Source organism: Haematobia irritans, chromosome 3, assembly GCF_050003625.1.
Source record: "Haematobia irritans isolate KBUSLIRL chromosome 3, ASM5000362v1, whole genome shotgun sequence".
Classification (NCBI taxonomy): domain Eukaryota; kingdom Metazoa; phylum Arthropoda; class Insecta; order Diptera; family Muscidae; genus Haematobia; species Haematobia irritans.
The window spans coordinates 26633648-26653337 of NC_134399.1; the positions used below are offsets into that span (position 1 = coordinate 26633648).

At 38.4% G+C, this 19690-nt stretch overlaps 1 protein-coding gene across 1 annotated transcript; it reads right to left on the reverse strand.

Annotated features, from left to right (window-relative positions):
• Nucleotides 1-10953: 10953 nt before the first annotated feature.
• On the reverse strand, nt 10954-12568 carry LOC142230804 (uncharacterized). The gene is made up of 4 exons (XM_075301429.1): nt 12559-12568; nt 11604-12485; nt 11097-11515; nt 10954-11052 (listed from the first exon to the last, which is right to left on the reverse strand). Exons 1-4 carry the CDS (start codon nt 12566-12568, stop codon nt 10954-10956), a joined length of 1410 nt encoding a protein of 469 aa, XP_075157544.1.
• Nucleotides 12569-19690: the final 7122 nt, after the last annotated feature.

Below are 19690 nucleotides of genomic sequence, written 5' to 3' on the forward strand. Positions count from 1 at the left end.
TATATATATATATATATATATATATATATATATATATATATATATATATATATATATATATATATATAATATATATATATATATATATATATATATATATATATATATATATATATATATATATATATATATATATATATATATATATATATATATATATATATATATATATATATATATATATATATATATATATATATATATATATATATATATATATAATATATATATATATATATATATATATATAAACAACAAATAAGACTAAAAACATCCCTATAAAATATATGTAACAAAAATGCAATTCAGTATATATTATAGATAGAAAAATTAAAAAAAAAAATAAACCCGAAAATACGAAGTATTAATTAGGACATTGTGGCAAATTTTCATTTATTTTTGAAAGCGCAATCCTCTTAAAGTGGCTCTTCTTTTGCAGCTGAATTGCTTTCCGTAATTCCTCTTCTGGCTTTCTATAACCACTATACTGATTAGAATCTACAAATTTTAGAGTTAATTAGTATACATACATATAACATTAAATATTACCTGAATGAAACATTTTGCTAATTTTATTTTTGGATAGTATTATTACGGCCATTTTCATGTAGCTCCGTTAAAAATAAACTGGAAGTTAAACTCTCCGTTACCTTTAAATGCATTTCAGGTAGTCCAGGTTAAAATTAACGCCACGATTGTGTATTCATTGACAAATAGCGTGCTTTCAATAAAGCTGACTAGTTCATGCAAGGTGGTCTCAGTAGACCTGCCCTTCGAGTATGCATGTTGTTGTTTCGAGAGCAAACTTGAATCGACGCTAGTTCTAAGATAAATGTCTATCATTCTCTCCAAAGTCTTATGTAGGAATGAGGATAAGCTGATTGGTCGGAAATCCTTCGCACTCGAGTGAGAGGCTTTTCCTGCTTTAGGTATGAAGACGACTTTTGTTTCCCTCCACTTTTCTGGAATATATGCTAAGTTTACACATTGTTTATATATCACCGTCAACCAGGGGATAATTCTTTCAGCCACTGTCTGTAACTCCGCCGGAGTAATTCCATCAGGTCCGGGGGATTTGAATGGTCCAAAGCTATTTAAAGCCCATTTTATTCTAGATTCCGACACAATTTCCTCGATAGGAAATGATCGCTGAGCCTCTGTTACACCGCCGGAACATGGTTCATCCGTCTGATTTCCAGGGAAGTGTGTGTCCAAAAGTACCTCCAACGTCTCCTCACTGGACGTTGTCCAATTTCACTCCTATGTTTTAATGAAACCTGGAGCGGTGTTAGTGGATGCTAGTACCTTCCGTAGTCTGGAAGCCTCTGACGTATTCTCAATACTGCTACAGTAATCATCCCAAGAGTTTTGTTGAGACCTTCTCAGTTCTCGTTTATATTCTCTCAGATTCATCTTGTAAGTGTCCCAATCCTCCGGAGCTCTTGTGGACTTTGCTTTGTTAAAGAGCTTCCTGCAGGATTTCCTCATATTACTTAACTCCGTAGTCCACCATGGCGGCCGATTTTTTCCCCTTGGCTTTCCTCTAGGACATGCAGCTTTCAGTGAAATGTTGAAGGCCTTATTAATCCGCTCCACTGCGTGTTCGATATCTTGCACAGTGCTCATATTTGTCTCCGGCACTTCCGGTATCATCAAATTGAACGACTCCCTATACCTATTCCAATCAGCTTTCCTAACATTTGGCGGAAATATGGTCTTTGAAGTACGAACAGCCAATCTGAAACTGATGTAGCGATGATCTGAGAAGCTATGTTCCCTCAAAACTTGCCACTCAGATATCTTATCATTCAGTTCCGGAGAGGTCAACGTTACGTCCAAAACCTCTTGTCTGTTCCTGGTGACGAAGGTTGGTGCATCTCCCTTATTGCAAACTACCAGGTTAGTACGCAAAATAAACTCTATTAGCGACTCTCCCCTTGCATTAGTATCACTACTTCCCCAAATACTATGATGTGCATTTGCATCGCATCCCATAATGAGTTTTGTCTTTGTTTTTAGTGACTCCTCAACTAAGGTCTTAACGGCACAGGGTGGCATCTCCCTATCATGTCCCATGTAGACCGAAGATACCCAATATTTGCATGTGGATATCTCTAGACTGGCTACGACAGTGTCTGCATTGCTCAATGAAGGAAGCAGAAACAAGTTTAGTTCGTTTTTAGCAATTATACATGCTCGATTTATATCGTTACCGGTATTATGCAAAAGTTTGAAACCCGGAGTGCTTAATTCACAGATCTTGTTCTTATATATGTATGGTTCTTGAATAAGAACTATATCTATGTCTCCTTTCATCAGGAGAACTTTTAAGGCAGCACAAGCGGCCTTACAATGGTGAAGATTTATCTGGAGGAACCGTAGAACCATCCAAATTTTCAACCACCGTCACATCAGCCGCTTCAATTGAGTCATCAAGGGCTTCCTCTTCACAGATCTCGGTGACTCTCGCAACAATCCGCGGTTCAGCTTTGGTGAGGCTTGAGCCTGTAGAAACTTCCCGCATATGATTTTCACCATAGTCTGCAGGTTTTATGTCTCCTTCGGCTTCGCTAGGAGATTTTTTCACTGCTGACTCTACCGGAAGCTTGTCCGTTTCGGTATCCTTTGGCTGATCGCTTTTGTATACCTTCATATGGATATCATGAAAGCCATAACTTACGCGTCCTTGGGTCTGGGCTAGATGTGGCAGCGACTCTATGTTTAATATAAACACCGCATGTTGTCTTGGTCCATCCACCTCATCCAAACGACCAACCTTCCAATCGGCGGTTGGAAGATCTGGGTTACATTCTTTTAGTCTCTCTAGTATTGACTCAGGATCAGGAGGGTTTGCCGGTATCCATGCATGTGCTCTAGGTTTAGCCGGTATGTCTTTTTTATCGACTAACTCCAAAGCGGCTCCTTCCCGAACTTCACCAATTAGCATCAATGCAGCTTTAAAGCAATCCATAGACCTCTGGTCTGCAAAAGCTATTAACTTATATCGTCCTTGATACCATCCAGCATCTTGCCGTCGAGGACTTGGTCCGGGAAACTTTTTTCGCACCTCTGAGTAGACACCAGACATCGCGTTCTCAATTTCCCCCCATTTTTGCCTTGGAATCATACCGTCCAATGCTCCTTTATTAATAATAGCCATCACAAGGCTGTCTTTTGCAACTGAGGCAAACGATCTTTGATCCCGTTTAGAGGATGGTAGCTCATCCGGTGATCGTTCCCTTTTTCCAGCTTCAAGAATTCCTTGAGCCCATTTTAAGGAATCGCTTTGCTTAGCCGACAACGTGCTTGGGTCGACTGACCCTAATTTCTTTAGGATAAACAAAGCATTTCTTCGTTCCTTGAATCTCTTTCGAGAGGGATTGCCTCCTTTTGATGTCGTCACCTTAGAAAAGGTTCGACTTGCCAAAGTGTCACCGCCAGTCGACTAATTGGGCCTGACTCTTGGTCGCTGCCCAAATTTATAACTTCAGTCGTTACCCGTCCACTGGGCCCTGAAGTTAGCAACCCAGTGGATGACTTTGAATTTCGCTGCATGGTGGTTTATTATTTCCACCACACGTGAAATTCGTAATAAGTACTTATTACGATGAAATACTCCGCTATTAGAAAACACGTCCGTTCAGTTCGACGGTTGAATAATAATCCCGTGGTGGGTATAAAATGTACTAACTTATTTTTATTACTTAGCAATAATAGAAGACATATCCCAGTGGTGTGAGGGATCAACGAAAACCCCGTATATTCGCTAGTCCTTTAGACACTACCCCTGGTCCTACATAATACATTTTACTTGCATTAGGGTGGCGAATTTAACAAGGGCTTGTCCTACGAAGGGGTCTCTCGCTCCCACCTCGCTTACGGGGGACCACCTACAGCGGCACCTACTCGGTTCAGCTCCTAGTGGTACCGCACATTGGTGCCCAAGGCACCAGTCTATTGTAGGCACCACATTTCACACCCAATATGGACGCCTGGAAGTGATAGCTCATGGAAGATGCCACATGGGTATCGCATTTTAGCCATCGTTTTAACTATTTTTGAGGCGGTAGCGTTAACGTTAGTCTGTTTACCGCCCATTTTAATTATATAAAATTATATTTTTATACCCTCCACCATAGGATGGGGGTATATTAACTTTGTCATTCCGTTTGTAACACATCGAAATATTGCTCTAAGACCCCATAAAGTATATATATTCTGGGTCGTGGTGAAATTCTAAGTCGATCTGACCATGTCCGTCCGTCCGTCTGTTGAAATCACGCTAACTTCCGAACGAAACAAGCTATCGACTTGAAACTTTGCACAAGTAGTTGTTATTGATGTAGGTCGGATGGTATTGTAAATGGGCCATATCGGTCCACTTTTACGTATAGCCCCCATATTAACGGACCCCCAAATTTGGCTTGCGATTGCTCTAAGAGAAGCAAATTTCATCCGATCCGGCTGAAATTTGGTACATGGTGTTAGTATATGGTCTCTAACAACCATGCAAAAATTGGTCCATATCGGTTCATAATTACATATAGCCCCCATATAAACCGATCCCCCGATTTGGCTTGCGGAGCCTCTAAGAGAAGCAAATTTCATCCGATCCGGCTGAAATTTGGTACATGGTGTTAGTACATGGTCTCTAACAACCATGCAAAAATTGGTCCATATCGGTCCATAATTATATATAGCCCCCATATAACCCGCTCCCCAGATTTGATCTCCGGAGCCTCTTGGAGGAGCAAAATTCATCCGATCCGGTTGAAATTTGCAACGTGGTGTTAGTAAAAGGCCGCTAATATCCATGCCAAAATTGGTCCATATCGGTCTATAGTTATATATAGCCGATCCCCAATCACACAAAAATTGGGCCATATCGGTTCGTATTGGTGGTTGGCACTCGATCCAAAAATAATCTACCAAAATTTTATTTTTATGGAAAACATTGTCAAAATGTTATTTCTATAGAAAATTTTGTCAAAATTTTATTTCTATAGAAAATTTTGTCAAAATTTTATTTCTATAGAAAATTTTGTCAAAATTTTATTTCTATAGAAAATTTTTTAAACATTTTATTTCTATAGAAAATTTTGTCAAAATTTTATTTCTATAGAAAATTTCGTCAAAATTTTATTTCTATAGAAAATTTTTTCGAAATTTTACTTCTATAGAAAATGTTCTCAAAATTTTATTTTGTCAAAATTTTATTTCTATAGAAACTTTAAACTTAATTATATACGTATTTAATCGGCCTTTTTTAGTTTAATATATACTACGAAGTTTTAAGATACCTTGCCATCGGCAAGTGTTACCGCAGCCCAAGTAATTCGATTGTGGATGATAGTCTTCAGTAGAAGTTTCTACCCAATCCATGGTGGAGGGTACATAAGCTTCGGCCTGGCCGAACTTACGGCCGTATATACTTGTTATTTTTCAGTTTTTATATATACATTAATAATATTTTTTGTTATATATATTTAGTTAAAAATAAGATTAATTAAAAAACACAAAATTTCAATTCAAAGTATTTCAGTGTACATACAGTATGTCAAGAAAGTCTTTTGACATTGCCAAATATTTCAAATTCTAGAAATAATTGAAATATTAAATATTTTATTAAATTTTTAATTCTGTGTACGTATGTATACTTTGCAAAATACATAATAAAATATTTTTTTAAAATTTCATTATATTTAATTTTGGAACAAAACATAATTTTTATCCCATTGTCAAAACACTTTCTTGACAAACTGTATATAAAATGTATGTACATATATAAAAAAACATGTATATATATATATATATATATATATATATATATATATATATATATATATATATATATATATATATATATATATATATATATATATATATAGATATATGTATATCCTCTCCACTGCGTGTTCGATAACTTGCACAGTGCTCATATATGTCTCTGGTATTTCCGGTATCATCATATTGAACGATTCCCTATACCTATTCCAGTCAGCTTTCCTAACATTTGGCGGAAACATGGTCTTGGTGGAGTATGAACATCAAATTTGAAACTGAAAAACCTGCCAATCAGATATCATTTCATTCCGTTCTTGCGAGGCCAAGGTGATGTCCAAAACCTCTTGCCTGTTTTTAGTAACAAAGGTTGGGACATCTCCCTTATAGCAAACTACCAAATTAGTACGCAAAATAAACTCTAGGAGTGACTCTCCTCTTGTATTAATGTCACCACTTCCCCATATACTATGATGTGCATTTGCATCGCATCCCATAATGAGGTTTGTCTTTGTTTTCAATGACTCCTCAACTAAGGTTTTAACGGCACATGGAGGCATCTCCTTATCATGTCCCATGTAGACCGAAGATACCCAATATTTGCATTTGGCTATTTCTAAACTGGCAACGACAGTGTCTGTATTGCACATTGAAGGAAGCAGAAACAAGTTGAGCTCGTTTTTAGCAATTATACAGGCTCGATTTACATCATTACTGGTAATGATATAAATCGAGCCTGCAATAGTTTGAACCCCGGAGTACTTAATTCACATATTTTGTTTCTATAAACATATGGTTCTTGAATAAGAACTATATCTATGTCCCCTTTCATCAGGAGAACGTTTAAGGCAGCACATGCAGCCTTACAATGATGAGGATTTATCTGGAGGATCCGTAGGACCATCGAGATTTTCAACAACCGTCACATCAGCCGTTTCAATCGAGTCATCAAGAATGTCCTCTTCAGAGATCTCAGTGACTCTCGCAATAACCAGTCTATCCATGTCTGCATCTTTGGTATCACCCTCGACTTCGCAAGAGGATCCGCTTATTTCTGATTCAGACAGAGACTTGCCGATTTCCCAATCCTTTAGCCGATCGTTTTCATATACCTTCATTTGTATATAATGAAAGCCATAACATACACGGCCCTGAGACTTTGTTAGATGTGGCAAAGACTGAGTGTTCAATATAAACAATGCATGCCGTCTTGGTCCATCCACTTCATCCAAACGGCTAACCTTCCAATAAGCTGTTGGAAGATCTGGATTGCATTGTTTCAGTCTATTTAAAATAAATTCAGGGTCAGAAGGATTTGCAGGTATCCACGCATGTGCTCTAGGTCTAGCCGGTATGTCTTTCTTCTCGACTAACTCTAGAGCAGCTCCTTCCCAAACTTCACCAATTAGTATCAGAGCAGCTTTAAAACATTCTATAGACCTCTGGTCCTCAAATGCGACTAGCTTAAATCGTCCTTGATACCAACCAGCCTCATGGTGTCGAGGATCTGGGCCGGGAAACTTTTCCAGCACCTGTGAGTAGACACCAGACAATTCATTCTCAATTTCCCCCCATTTTTGCTTTGGAACCGTACCGTCCAATGCTAAAGACAGCCATCACAAGGCTGTCTTTAGCAACTGAGGCCAACGATCGTTGATCCCTTTTGGAGGATGGCAACTCATCCGGTGATCGTTCCCTTTTTCCAGCCTCAAGAATTCCTTGAGCCCATTTTGAGGAATCGCTTTATTTAGCCGACAACGTGCTTGGGTCGACTGATCCTAATTTATTTAGGATAAACAAAGCATTTCTGCGTTCCTTGAATCTCTTTCGTGAGGGATTACCTCCTTTAGATGCGTCACCTTGGAAAAGGTTCGACTTGTCAAAGTGTCGCCACTTGTCGACCCGTCTACAGGTCTACTAATTGGGCCTAACTCTTGGTCATTGCCCAAATGTATAACTCCACTCGATACCCGTCCACTGGGCCCTGAAATTAGCAACCCAGTGGATGTCTTTGAACTTCGCTGCATGGTGGCTTAATATCCCACCACACTTGAAATTCGTAGTAGGTACTTATTACGATGATTTTATCCGCTATTAAAAAAAACACGTCCGTTCCATTCGACGGTTGAATGAATATAAAAAATAGTAAGAACAAATTATTTAAAATAATGACACTTTAATTAAAACAAAGTTTATAATCTTTACTTCAAAATTTTTTTTCATTAAATTTAGGACACAAATTTTGTAAATTTACATCCCTTCGTTAAAGTCGCATGTTTTTGAATTAAGGTAAAATTTCCTTAAAATAAAGAAACACCTTTTTGATTTAAAGAAATCGTCCTTAAATTAACGGAAATATTGAAGCATTAGATTTAAGATAAAAAAGCTTCAAAGGCTAAGACTTATTTTGAGGATTTAGCATCATTGGTTTTAAAGTTTTTTTGGAATTAAGAAAACATTTTTACTTTGAGGTATCCGCTATAATTTGGATTTTTAAACTGCGTTTGTTGGTACGTGAATAGCTTTATTAATATACCGCGAAAAGAAAATGAAAACTCGATAAATGAGATCTGAATCCTAATTTTAATTTTATTGATCCTAGATTGTTAAGACTGCCAATGGATATGCCGAACAGCGTTGCCGTTTGGCACTTTTTTTAAACTTCTGGTCTTCTCTGGTTCTCTCTTATTTTGGCTACAAATTTGGCTCTTTTTGGCTTATGTTTAGTTGTTTCCTAATTAAATTGAATAATTGAAGATCCAATCATTTATTGTTGTTTGTAGTTACATTTTATAAATTTTTGCGAAATTTTATACATCACAATGAAATTTTCCTTTTGTTAAGTATATCTTACAGATTTTATGAACTAAACGTGGGCATATACGAGTAGTTCAATGACCGTACACATAAGATCAATATGAACTAATGTAAAAGGAAATTTGTGTACGATTCCCCAAAGTAGTAGGAATGAACTACCGTATGGTCAAAATGGTTATGATTTGGCGCCAACTAGATTCTTTTTTTTTAATATTATTTCATTTTTCTTCTATTAGAGGGTCTATGGTAATTTCGTGAGTTGAAGTTAAAAACAAGTAAGGAAAGTCTAAAGTCGGGCGGGGCCGACTATATTACACCCTGCACCACTTTGTAGATCTAAATTTTCGATACCATATCACACCCGTCAAATGTATTTGGGGCTATATATAAAGGTTTGTCCCAAATACATACATTTAAATATCACTCGATCTGGACAGAATTTGATAGACTTCTACAAAATCTATAGACTCAAAATTTAAGTCGGCTAATGTTCCACCCTAGTGGAACACAATTTTAGCAAAAAACAAGTAAGTAAAGTCTAAAGTCGGGCGGAGCCGACTATATTATACCCTTCACCACTATGTAGACAAACATTTGTGTTACCATCTCAACTACTTAAATTCAATTCAATTCAATTTATTTCCATCTTCAATTATTTAAATTAATTATTACATAAAAAACTTATGTGCTAATTTCATACATACATACAAACAAAATAACTCTAGCATACGTTGGTATTTATATAGAGATACAGTATCGAATTAGAAAATATATGAATTTGGTAGGCCAGCCAAACCCATATGTGGAAATTATTATCTCATCTTGCCTGAGACCTATTGCTCCTATTTTAAATAATTAAATTTTCTGGTAAAAATGGAAAAAAATCCAGAATCTATTTATCGTGTTTTTGTTATTTTAATAATATAATATAAAATTCTACTTACATACTAATTGAACAAAAAAAGGATAAGGTATTTATAAAAATTAGAAACTTAAAAAGGGTAAAACAAAAATAATAACGTATTTACAAAACAAAACCTAAAATACAATTCCCGTAAAGGTTTATTAATGATATTTTATGTATATACTAAGTCATTAATATCAAAGGAGCCGAAGCGCCTATGGTAAAATAGCAAACTGCCGTTATTATCATATAATATTCCTTTATTATTTAGATTAATTATCGATGCAAGAGGCAAGTATCCACCCGATATCATCACCCTATCAAATATTTGTGGTTCCATTACACATTCTCTCACTAATCCATTCACATGGGTAGGATATCTAGTAACATGATCGATGGCAGTCCTCATCATATGATGGTCTATACGCTCCAGCTCACTCCGCTCATAAATCAACCTGTTAGAAGGCCTTGTCCAAACCCCGTTTTCGTCTTGTGTATTCCTTAGCTCAAGGCAATACTTCAAGATTTTTCTCTCCAAAATCCTGACTCTTTCCATTTGTTTAGACGAGACAGAGAACCATATAGGGAAAGCATATGTCATTGTTGGTCTTATAATTTGCACATATAGAGCCAATTTCACTGTCTTATCCAAGCCCCTTTTTTTCGATAAGCTCTTATGAAGTGACTGAAAAGCCGCCCTGCCATTATTTACCTCTTGATCTATATGTTTGGAGAAAGTCATATCTTCCTGAAAAACCACCCCCAAGTATTTTATTGTGCTAGAGTTCTGTATAATGTTTCTACCAATTGTTATCCTAGGTACGTATGTCCTGGCGTTTCTATAGAGCCTACCATGTCTACCCTTGAAAATAATTGCCTTGCATTTGTCAATATTCAATTTCATTCTCCATTCCTCAAAATATTGACGAAGTACTTCCAAATAGTCCACAAGCCTGCTTTCAGCGATCCTAGTTCGAGCATGAGTAGATGTCACCAGTATATCATCAGCATATACTAATAAAAGTTCTCCTGTTGTCGGCTGTGGAAGACCCGCCAGATACAAATTATACAAAACAGGGCCAAGTACTGATCCCTGCGGCACTCCAGCTCGAACTATTCTAGGTTCAGATGAAGATTCTTGGACTCTCACCGAGAATGATCTACCTTCTAGATAGGATTTCAATATTCTAATGATTCCCGGGGAAAATCCAAAATTCCCCATTTTCCCCAACAGTCCTTGCTGCCAAACACTATCAAACGCCTTGCTAAAGTCAAGACTTACCGCAATTGTAGCACTCCTATCATTCAGTCCCCTAGTAATTCTGTCCGTCAAAACCGTTAGTGCGTGTTCTGTCGATGTCTCTTTTCTAAAGCCAAATTGGCAGTCCAATAGTATATTATTGTCCTCAATGTGGTCATTCAGTCGCTCTAAAATCGCTATTTCAAACAATTTACCCATGCTGCACAGCAATGAAATTGGTCGGTAGCAGTTCGGGTCTGTAGGGTCCTTGCCCGGTTTCAATATCGGCACTATAATAGATTTCCTCCAGCTGTGTGGAAAATAACCCATATTAAAACAGTGATTAAAAATCACTGTCAAAATTTCAGCCAAATGCCCACCAGCACGCTTAAGAATGTAATCATGTCCACTACTCCTTTTATTATTAAGCCTCCTTAGGTAATTCTCCATTTCACCGGTCTTTATCAGTCTCAATGGTATATTTGGAGAATCATGAATAATCGTTCCATCAGCAAAATATCCCTGTCCAAATGTAACTAACGGTGTACTAAAGTCAGTAATGTTCTCATTTATCTGGCCATCAATGTCTGAGACACCCCGTTGTACATTTAAAAATCCGTCCGCTAGCAGTTCTACCTTTTCCTGATCTGCGACAATAGTTTCACCCTGTCCATTGATTAATACATTAATTTCACCATTATTACCAGACCTGCCAATAATAGCCTTTATTCTCTTATGCATATATCTATCCCTCGAGATACCTTGGAGTTTACCTAGGAGATGTCTATTTTCAAAAATTCTAATTCGGTCCTGAATAATTTTGGTCATATTCCCAATTACAGCCTTAAGCGTGCGGTATACCGTCTCGTCCATTGTCCTGTACAATCGTCTTCTCATTCTCTTTTTTTTGTCGTATGAGGTCCATAATGTTCCCAGGTAGATCAGGAAATCCATCACCTCTGGGATGAAATTTCCTGATTGTCTCGTCCATGACTGTCCTAAAGGCACCCGTCAATCTAACAACAGCACCATCGATTTCCCCAATAGAAACATTACGATCGGTAGGTAATATTTCATTGCCAATTTCCTCAGCCAACCTCCTTTTAAATCTTGTAATGTTCATTCGGGAAAAATCGAATACTTCTATCTCATTGTTAGATTGAAGGGCACCCCTGTCTGTTTCTAAAAGGACAGCCATATGGTCCGATTCATAGTCCAATGTCCGTAATCCTGTTCCCATTGTCAGTGGTCTAATTCCTAATGAGGTGATGAACATATCTATATATGATCTTGATGTTGCCGTACACCTTGTCGGTCCATTCGTAGGACGTATCATTAATGAAGGACTCATATCCAACCACTGCCTCAATACTCTGCCACTTGTGTTAATTACGTCACCACCCCAGTCAGTATGTTTTGCGTTAAGGTCAGCACCTATCAACGCCTCATCATTACCCACTAGCATTTCTATAGCATTTAAGCTATTAGAAGTTAGTGTTTCTGATGGCCTAAGGTACAGTGACATGAAAATAATATGTCCCATATTTCGTCTAACCCTAATTGCAGTGGCCTCAATACCACCAAAATCCACCTGCAACCTCTCTCCCTTCCATTTTTCCGATAAACAAATAGCCGTTCCCCCTCCAGCACGATCGGCACGCCGATCTTGTCTAAAGACTTTATAACCAGGCAATGTCAGAATGTGCCTATTTGATAGCTTCGTTTCTGCTATCAAAAGTACATCTGGTTTATAATTTTATAAAAATAACATCAAATAGCGTCTCCTGTCAAGAGACACTATCGAGTTTGCATTTACAAAAATACATTTGAGCCTAGTCATAAAGTCTTAGACTGAGAAGTAGGCCAAAAGTGCCCTGTAGTCTTTCATCGTCTGTCTTAAAGTGTTTGTAGGTGTCTACAAAAGAATTTATCCGTTTCATGCAAGTCACAAAGTCTTTTCCTATAAGTCGTTTCAATTCTCCATCAAACCAGCCCATAGCCGTTTCAGCCTGTTTCGTATAATTCAAACTAGCCTCAGGCGTAACCCTCATTTTATCAATTCTAGATGGTTTCATCATCGTCCCTTTAGTCATATCCGCGTATGTCGCCCCGTCACGTACATATGCAATATTGTTTTCCGCCCGTTCTCTAATATTCACACTATTTGCAATACTAGTAGTCTTTCTATTCTCAATTCGTTTCAAGATTTCAATTCTTTTGGGGCAGTCCTTAGAACTGGCTACATGACCCTCCACATTACAGTTTGCACAACGAACCGGTATTCCTATTCTCTTCTTAATTTCCCCAGTAATGGGATCCTTTTCTACGGTTTCCTGTAAATTCTCCTCTTTCGAAGGAATTTTACAATTCCCAGCCCCATGTGACTGAGCACATTTAACGCACCTATATGGCATGCGGCAGTTTGTCGAAACATGACCAAATAGGACAATTAGAGTAATATTTACAATTTTTGCTACTCAGCAGTGGCGATTTTACAAGGATTGGTTAGATCTCGCCAAGATATGTGGTCAAGTGTGGGTTGTGATATATTATTTGGTCTAGTCGGGTGACTTGGGGCTATATTTAAAACTCATCCGTTCTGTGGAAATTTTGGCATTGCAGTGTGTAGGACATGGCTAAGATATGGGGAAATCCTCACAGAATTTTGTGTAAAGTGTGAGAATTTTGGCCATATTTGTATTTTCTGCACTGTTAGAAAAATATGTTTTTCATATGTTCCGATATAAACAAAATGTGTTTCGGGCACAATTTTAAAACACAATATATTTCAGTGCAAACAAGTAATGTTCCTAAACTAACATTAAATGTTTGGGACATCTATGTTAATATGGTAGAATACATTATGTTTGGGGCATGAATGTTTCATAAAAATCAAGTAATGTTCCTAAACTAACATTAAGTGTTTGGGACATCTATGTTAATATGGTAGAATACATTATGTTTGGGGCATGAATGTTTCATAAAAATCATATGTGTGAATGCAAACATATATAAATTTACAAATTTCGACTAAACATACATATGTTGTGATATTTTATTCAAAGCGACAGAGAGAGTATAGAGAAAGAAATAGATATGGAAACCGGGAGAGTTGACGAAAGATATCAACATAACACAGCAAAAGAATCAAAAGAGAACAATTTCTGTGAAACCGCTTGTATGTTGTTTCGGAAAACTGTTTTATGATAAGGCCAAAAATTTGATATGCTTAACTCTAAATATTATTTAATTTGAATAAAGAGAATAGACATTCGGAACCAAGAGAATAGACATTCGAAACCAAGAGAATAGACATTTGAAAAACAAACAGCATATGTTTTCGCCTTGAGAGCAGCATTTTATGTATGTGTGGACATGTTTAGTTCCTAGTCCACGAGGAGTTGACGGACACCTTCAAATATAAAAGCGGGCATTAAGTTCGAGTTTTGCAGCTAAAACAATTTAAAACGTTTATTTTTTTTAAATGAATTATTAAAGAAAAAGTAAAAGGCATTTTAGAGCGAGTAAAAACTAGTAAAAAACTATTCATGCCTAAATAAATTTATGTTTATATTATAAAATTATTTATGTATGTTTATACTCGACTCCACGTTCTTCCTTTGTTAGAGTTTTTGAATTCCTTTCAAATTTTAAAGTTTTGTACCAAAAACCGTTTTTTGTTACAAAATTGTTATTTTTGCAATAAAAAATAATATTTTATCCAAAAATCTGTCAATTTCGTGTATATCAAGCACTGTTACTGACTATAAATCTTTAATAACCCACATTTCGAAGTTTCATTATAAAAATTTAATATAGTATAAATATGTAAATTAAAAAAAAAAATAAGTGTTCGGTCGGAGCAGGGATTGAACCCACGACCCTTTGCATGCAAGGCAGACATGCTAACCACTGCTCCACGTGGCAAACAAATGTATGTTTCTGTTAAATAATGTTATGTTTGCATGGGCTCGTGGGCGCTGCAAACTATGCTATATAAATGTAACTTATAACGATAATTATCTACTGGTGACTATAACAGCTACGTAGCCCAGTGGATATTGTGTTGGCTTACAAACTGTATGGTCCTCGGTTCGATTCTCCGTCCAGGCGAAGGTTAGGTTAGGTTAACGTGGCAGCCCGATTACGATTCAGGCTCACTTAGACTATTCAGTCCATTGTGATACCACATTAACTAAAAGTACCTATTACATATGGGCACTTCTAGTTTTAACCGTTGAACCTTCTCGATTATTTCCTTCTGTTGAACCAACCAGATTGTTCCAAAAAACATTAGCAGACTGCTTAAGTTAACGTTTTCCAGGTCCGCCAGTAATCTGAAGCTATATGCCCCTAAAATTTTGCTTACGCCTTACACAAAATGCAGGACACTCACACAAGAGGTGTTTTATTGATTCCTTTTCCTCCACATCATGACAGCTCATACAATAGTCATTATACTTCGCACCAATAGTTTTTGCAAAATCGCCTATCAGGCAGCGACCCGTTATAGCAGATATCAGGAGTGATATCTGGCGTCTCGAGAACACTAGCATATCTAGTGTGCGGTTTAAGTTTAAATGGGACCATATTTGCTTGGTGTCGTTACAACCCTTACAATTCTCCCATCGAACATTTGCCATCATGACAGCCTTCTCCCGCAGTAAGAGCTTGCAGGTAGCCAGAGGCATACCAACAGATTCTAGTTCCCCTGGAATATGTAAGGTAGTTCCTAGCCTTGCTAGCTCATCTGCTTCGCAGTTCCCCGGTATGTTCCTATGGCCAGGCACCCATATTAGGTGAATATTGTGCTGCTCAGCCATCTCATTGAGAGATTTGCGGCAGTCGATGGCCGTTTTCGAGTTGAGGAACACAGCGTCCAAGGATTTTATTGCAGGTTGACTGTCTGAGTATATATTAATGCCAATATTGCTTGGAGCATTACTTCTCAGCCAATTCGCAACTTCTCTTATTGCCAATATTTCAGCCTGAAAAACACTACAGTGATCAGGTAATCTTTTCGCTATTCGAAGTTCCAGATCTTTAGAATATACTCCGAAACCCACTTGGTCATCCAATTTGGAGCCATCAGTGAAGAAATCTATATATCTTTTATTCCCCGAGGTCCGTGTACACCACGCCTCACTGTTGGGAATTAGAGTCTCAAACTTTTTGTCGAAAAGTGAACTCGCCAAAGTGTAGTCCACTACGTTAGGCACATCTGGCATTATTTTGAGGACCGAACTGTGACCGTAACTTTTTTCCGACCACAGCGATAGCTCGCGCAACCGCACAGCCGTTGTTGCAGCTGACTGTTTGGCCAAAATGTCTAAAGGCAATAGATGCAGTATGACATTAAGGGAATGTGTTCCTGTCTTGCTGAATGCACCTGAGATACACAAGCACGCCATACACTGAACTTTGTCTAAACTTGTCGGCTGGTGAAGTGCCGGCCACCAGACTACAACACCATATAGCATTATAGGTCTAACCACTGCCGTGTATAGCCAATGTACAATTTTTGGTTTTAGTCCCCACTTTTTCCCTATTGCCTTTTTGCACGAGTATAAAGCTACCGTTGCTTTCCTCGCCCTTTCTTCAATATTAAGCTTAAAGTTCAGCTTCCTGTCCAAAATAACACCAAGGTATTTTGCACACTCCCTAAAGGGAATTTCAATACCCCCTAAGGAAATGGGCCTAACCGTGGGAGTTTTGCAATCTTTGCAGTACATGACTAGTTCTGTCTTTGCAGGATTTACCCCAAGACCATTATCTTTCGCCCATTTCTCAGTTATCCGGAGGGCTCTCTGTATAATATCTCTAACTGTTGATGGGAATTTTCCCCTGACTGCTAGCGCCACATCATCTGCGTACGCCACCACTTGTATCCTTTCTTTTTCTAGGGAAACCAGAAGGTCGTTTATAGCAACATTCCAAAGAAGAGGTGATAGAACTCCTCCTTGAGGAGTGCCTCTGTTCACATACCTTTGTATGTTTGCTTGTCCTAGTGTGGCTGAAATGCGTCTCTTCCTTAGAAGTTCGTCTAACAGCCTAAGTATACCTGGATCAACATTTTCAGAGTCTTAAGTAGGAATGATGATAAGCTGATTGGTCGGAAATCCTTCGCATTCGAGTGAGAGGCTTTTCCCACTTTAGGTATGAAAACGACTTTTGATTCCATCCACTTTCGTGGAATATATGCTAAGTTGATACATCCTATATATTTCGCCGATAACCAGGGGATAATTCTGTCAGCCACCGCTTGTAACTCCGCCGGAGTAATTCCATCAGGTCCGGGGGATTTGAATGATCCAAAGCTATTGAACGCCCATTTTATTCTCGATTCTGATACAATTTCCTCGATAGGAAACGACAGCTGAGCCACTATGGCACCGCCAGTGCATGGTTCAACCGTCTGATTTCCGGGAAAATGTGCGTCCAATAGTACCTCCAGCGTCTCCTCACTGGACGTTGTCCAATTGCCCTCCGATGTTTTAATGAAACCTGGAGCGGAGCTCGTGGATGCTAGAACCTTCCGTAGTCTGGAAGCCTCGGATGTATTCTCAATGCTGCTGCAGTAATCATTCCAAGAGTTATGCTGAGCCTTTCTCAGTTCTCGCTTGTATCCTCTCAGATTCTTCTTGTAAGCGTCCCAATCCACAGGAGCTCTGGTGGACTTTGCTTCGCTAAAGAGCTTCCTGCACAATTTCCTCATATCACCTAACTCCGTAGACCACCATGGTGGTCGATTTTCGCCCTTGGCTTCCCCTTAGGGCATGCAGCTTTTAGTGAAATGTTGCAGGCCTTAGTAACCTCTCCACTGTGTGTTCGATAACTTGCACAGTGCTCATATTTGTCTCTGGTATTTCCGGTATCATCATATTGAACGATTCCCTATACCTATTCCAGTCAGCTTTCCTAACATTTGGCGGAAATATGGTCTTGGTGGTATGAACATCAAATTTGAAACTGATGTAGCGATGATCTGAGAAGCTGTGTTCACTTAAAACCTGCCACTCAGATATCATTTCATTCAGTTCTTGCGAGGCCAAGGTGATGTCCAAAACCTCTTGCCTGTTTTTAGTGACAAAGGTTGGGGCATCTCCCTTGTTGCAAACTACCAGATTAGTACGCAAAATAAACTCTATTAGCGACTCTCCCCTTGCATTAGTATCACTACTTCCCCATATACTATGATGCGCATTCGCATCGCATCCCATAATGAGTTTCGTCTTTGTTTTCAGTGACTCCTCAACTAAGGTCTTAACGGCACATGGAGGCATCTCCCTGTCATGTCCCATATAGACCGAAGATACCCAATATTTGCATTTGGCTATTTCTAAATTGGCAACGACAGTGTCTGCATTGCACATTGAAGGAAGCAGAAACAAGTTAAGCTCGTTTTTAGCAATTATACAGGCTCGAATTACATCATTACGAGTATACTGCAATAGTTTGAACCCCGGAGTACTTAATTCACATATTTTGTTTCTATAAACATATGGTTCTTGAATAAGAACTATGTCTATGTCCCCTTTCATCAGGAGAACTTTTAAGGCAGCACATGCAGCCTTACAATGATGAAGATTTATCTGGAGGATCCGTAGGACCATCGAGATTTTCAATAACTGTCACATCAGCCGCTTCAATCGAGTCATCAAGAATGTCCTCTTCAGAGATATCGGTGACTCTCGCAATAACCATAGGTTCAACTTTGGTGAGTTCTGATGCAGTAGAAGCCTCCTCACGCATACGGTATCTATCCATGTCTTCAACTTTGGTATCTCCCTCGACTTCGCAAGAGGATCCGCTTACTTCTGATTCAGACAGAGGCTTGTCCATTTCTGAATCCTTTAGCTGATCGTTTTTATACACCTTCATTTGGATATAATGAAAGCCATAACATACACGACCCTGAGACTTTGCTAGATGTGGCAAAGACTGAGTGTTCAATATAAACACTCCATGCCGTCTTGGCCCATCCACTTCATCCAAACGGCCAACCTTCCAATCAGCTGTTGGAAGATCTGGATTGCATTGTTTCAGTCTATTTAAAATAGATTCAGGGTCAGGAGGGTTTGTAGGTATCCACGCATGTGCTCTAGGTCTAGCCGGTATGTCTTTCTTCTCGACTAACTCTAGAGCAGCTCCTTCCCAAACTTCACCAATTAGTAACAGAGCAGCTTTAAAACATTCTATAGACCTCTGGTCCTCAAATGCGACTAGCTTAAATCGTCCTTGATACCAACCAGCCTCTTGGTGTCGAGGATCTGGGCCGGGAAACTTTTCCAGAACCTGTGAGTAGACACCAGACAAATCATTCTCAATTTCCCCCCATTTTTATTAATGATAGCCATCACAAGGCTGTCTTTAGCAACTGAGGCAAACGATCGTTGATCCCTTTTGGAGGATGACAGCTCATCTGGTGATCGTTCCCTTTTTCCAGCCTCAAGAATTCCTTGAGCCCATTTTAAGGAATCGCTTTGTTTAGCCGACAACGTGCTTGGGTCGACTGATCCTAGTTTCTTTAGGATAAACAAAGCATTTTTGCGTTCCTTGAATCTCATTCGTGAGGGATTACCTCCTTTTGATGCCGTTACCTTGGAAAATGTTCGACTTGTCAAAGTGTCGCCACCTGTCGACCCGTCTACAGGTCGACTAACTCTTGGTCATTGCCCAAATGTATAACTCCAGTCGATACCCGTCCACTGGGCCCTGAAATTAGCAACCCAGTGGATGTCTTTGAATTTCGCTGCATGGTGGCTTAATATCCCACCACACTTGAAATTCGTAGTAGGTACTTATTACGATGATTGTATCTGCTATTAAAAAAACACGTCCGTTCCGTTCGACGGTTGAATGAATATGCGTCCAGGCGAAAAGTAAAATTTAAAATGTTTATAAAACTAAATAATTTATTCAACATTATTTGTAGTACAGAAAAAGGT